General features: G+C 56.3%; 1 protein-coding gene across 1 annotated transcript; it reads left to right on the forward strand.

The window, feature by feature from the left end:
* Window positions 1-446: 446 nt before the first annotated feature.
* LOC136503946 (uncharacterized) lies at window positions 447-2,634 on the forward strand. Its single transcript, XM_066498860.1, has one exon. The coding sequence runs from the start codon at window positions 447-449 to the stop codon at window positions 2,613-2,615; it is 2,169 nt and encodes a 722-aa protein (XP_066354957.1). The 3' UTR covers window positions 2,616-2,634.
* Window positions 2,635-3,560: the final 926 nt, after the last annotated feature.

The raw sequence follows: 3,560 nt of genomic DNA on the forward strand, positions 1-3,560 counted from the left end.
CTGTTGCCCGCGCGAAGCGCGGGGTTACGAGCTTTAAATTTGCCTGCGATTACTGTTCATCCGGGGCTCCCAAGACTTGGGTACTGTACTGTAGATAAGCAGTGCCGGGTACCGGGTCCGCGATAAACAGTGTTCAGGTCCGCTATGAACAGTACCAGACCCAACATAGACAGTGCTAACTCCGATAAGAAACAGTTCAAACCCGATACGGCACAGCAAATACCCGTTACAGAACGGTACACACCCGTTCCATCTTTTTTTTCCCTTTTTTTTTCCGCACTCCTTCCCACGCGAAACGTGGGCACCCACGCTGGTATATATATAAACGTAGGATTCTGCTTATTCTGAGCGGAGTCCAATTAATTCCGGTGTGTCACAATAAGATGGATAAGATTATGGGAGGTGTGCATCGTCACTTCTCAGTTGGAAATACCACCCGTGCGGTCATGGCATGGGGAGCTAGCCCGGTGGGCCTCCTCGTCCGCGTGGAGGTGCTGGTGACGGTCACTTGCGGCCTTCTGGCCACCCTCGTCTTCCTCGGCTCCGGTCGCCGCAACAGCCGCAGCCCCGCCTTCCGGTTCGTGGTCTGGCTGGCGCTGATGATGAGCTACCCGGCGGTCTCCTACACGATCGGCCTGATGCAGTCGGGCTCCTTCCGCAACGACCTCGTGGTCGTGTGGGCCTGCTTCCTGCTCGGCTGCGCCGACGGCATCTCCGCGTGCAGCGTGGACGGCTCCGACCAGCAGGCCCGCACCTTCCTCAACCAGGCCGCTCAGGTCGTCTACGTCCTCCTCCTCCTGCTCTCCTACATGAGCTCCCTGCAGCTGCAGTTGAAGATCCTGCTGCTGCTGCTCTGGCTGCTCAACGTCGCCAAGCTCGGGATGCGCCTGCAGAGCCTCGTGTCGGCTGGTCGGGACCGCACCCTCTTCGCCGACAACTGGCTCATCTCCAAGTACATGGCCCAGCGAGAGCACGTGAGGGAGAGCACCTGGGACTTCGACCCGGGCACCATGAAGGGCTACAAGTACGTTGTCACCGGCGAGAAGAATGCGCAGGACGGCATGGGGGCGTACAACCTCGAGGTCACCGATGACCTTGTCACGGTCGAGAGAGTGTGGCAGTGCGAGGGGAGGCTAATGAGCAATGGCAGGCTTAAGGACCTGTGCCTCTCGTTCGCCCTGTTCAAGCTGCTCCGGCGACGCCTCAGCGGGAGCCCGATCGACGAGCGCGACGACATCCGTACCCTCGTGTTTGTCCGGAGGGGCCTCGCCGGCGGAGATCTATGCGACGACCATGAGAGGATGTACCGGGTGATCGAGGTGGAGTTGGGATTCCTCTTCGACTTCTTCTACGCAAGGTACCCCTCGCCGAAGCAGACTCTAGTGCCGGAGACAGCCACGTTCGCGGCGGCCGTGGCGCTGAGCCTGTCCACTCTCCTCTCCTTGCCGTTTCGGCGCTATCACCATCATGACCACCGCCGGAGCAACACTACTGCCGGCGGCTTCATCGCAACAGGCCTTGACATCTGGTTGGCTAGGCTGGTGATAGTCCTGTTCCTCATCCTGGAGCTGTTCCAGTACCTGTCGCTGGTGCTGTCGGACTGGCACAAGGTCAAGATGACATGCCGGTATGTACGCAAGCTGCCGTGGCATGGGCACCCCGTCGTGGAGATGGTTCTGTGGCTCATGTCCCGCGCTACTCTGACATCAAGGTACTGGAGCAACTCGGTGGGGCAGTACTCCCTCCTCCACGCCTGCTTCCAGAACCAGATTAGGTCCAGCAGCCTTGTGCGCATGCCACTCCACAGATGGCTACCAAAGGTCGTCGTCGAAGCAAGGAGGGTGACACGGCGGAGCCTGCCTGTGTCAGTGAAGCGGGCAATCCACGCATTGCTCCGGTCGGAATGGCTGTCAAACATAAAGTACGGAGACCGGACGCTGCAAAGGAACGACTTGCTACAGGACCTGGACTGGGCCACCTCGAGGTATGCGCACGGTGGTGCCATTGGCAGCATCCTCATCTGGCACATCGCAACCACAGTTTGCGCCGCCCAGCGGCTGTCGTCTAAACGGGCGGCGGCTGGTGGTACCTACAGAGCACGGCCGGTTGCTGGCGGCGGCGGCAGTCTCGGCGCCGACAGTGGACACGAGGTGGCCACCACGCTGTCCAGCTACTGTGCCTACCTGCTCTTCCAAGCGCCCGAGCTGGTGACCGACGAGATCTTCGACGAACGCTTGCTGATGGAAGCCCTGCACCGTCGAATACAGCAATGCATCCAAGGCTGCCGCACCATGGATGAGATGTTCCAGAAGCTGTCAGGGTTCAAACAACCTGATGACAGTGAGGAGAGCGCGTACGAACAAGTCATCCTAGCCGATGGCATAAGGCTGAGCCAACAAATCCAAGAGAAGATGCAAGACGAGCTCCTGCTGTGGACTGTGCTTGCCGAGATGTGGGTGGAACTGCTGCTGACGGTTACACCGTCGGATGACGTGACAGGCCACGTCAAGAGGCTTGCCACCGGCGGGGAGCTCATCACACACCTCTGGGCTTTGCTGACGCACGGAGGAGTGATCGACAAGCCAAAAAAACCTTACTATGGTAAAGGTTCGTGAAACTTGTGCTGCAAGTCAGCGATGGAACTCTCGCGCTATGGGAACAAGTCCTTACGCCATCTTTCTTTGTTTTCATCAATTCCTTTCTTTGTTTTCAATTTGTCTTAGATATATACATTCATAAAAAATCATTTTGCGCACATATTTGTTGCAATAGATGGTAATCCAGAGTAGCCTACGACGGGCTATCTCAACCCGTTCACAACGTCTCCAAATACATCTTCGACCATGACTATTCGAGCGAACGTCGTCCGGCTCTGCTCAAATTCTCCTTCTCTAGGCTCCTAGCACGGCGACCCAGGCGGGTCATGAGTGCAATAATATGGGTGGAGAGAGCAATGCGGTTCGGACTCCCTGCCCCACTGATCCTTTCTTCTGGATGCCATTGCCTTGGTTCCAAGGAGTTCAACGGTGTGGCCGCTGTCATGCTTGACTTGAATCCATGGCGGATCTAAGGATCTCAACTGCATTGATAGATTAAATATGGAGAGTGAGAAACATATATAGAGAAAGAGATGGACGATAGCGGCAAATGTGGCTCACCTCCATTGTGGAGATACGCTCCTCGAGCCCGCTCGTCCTTGCCTTTAATTAGCTCCGGCATTGCCTAGCAACTCATTCGCGTCAGAGGACACAATACACAAGATAAATCTGGTTCGAGATCACGTGAGGTGCCCTACTCCAGTTGGGTGGTGCTGCTCTTCTTATATTCGTATGCTAGGTTACAGGGGTTGTTGCTCCTATCTACGCCTAGCAACTCATTCGCGCCAGAGGACACAATACACAAGATAAATCTGGTTCGAGATCACGTGAGGTGCCCTACTCCAGTTGGGTGGTGCTGCTCTTCTTATATTCGTATGCTAGGTTACAGGGGTTGTTGCTCCTATCTACGTAGTAGATGGGATGAAAGGGAATGAGATGGATCTGGATGCCGATCGGGGGCTC

This window comes from Miscanthus floridulus, chromosome 14 (assembly GCF_019320115.1).
Source record: "Miscanthus floridulus cultivar M001 chromosome 14, ASM1932011v1, whole genome shotgun sequence".
Classification (NCBI taxonomy): Eukaryota; Viridiplantae; Streptophyta; class Magnoliopsida; order Poales; family Poaceae; genus Miscanthus; species Miscanthus floridulus.

Bases quoted from the DNA above. Each gene is read 5' to 3' on its own strand.
- LOC136503946 (XM_066498860.1), top strand. From the start codon at position 447: ATGGCATGGGGAGCTAGCCCGGTGGGCCTCCTCGTCCGCGTGGAGGTG.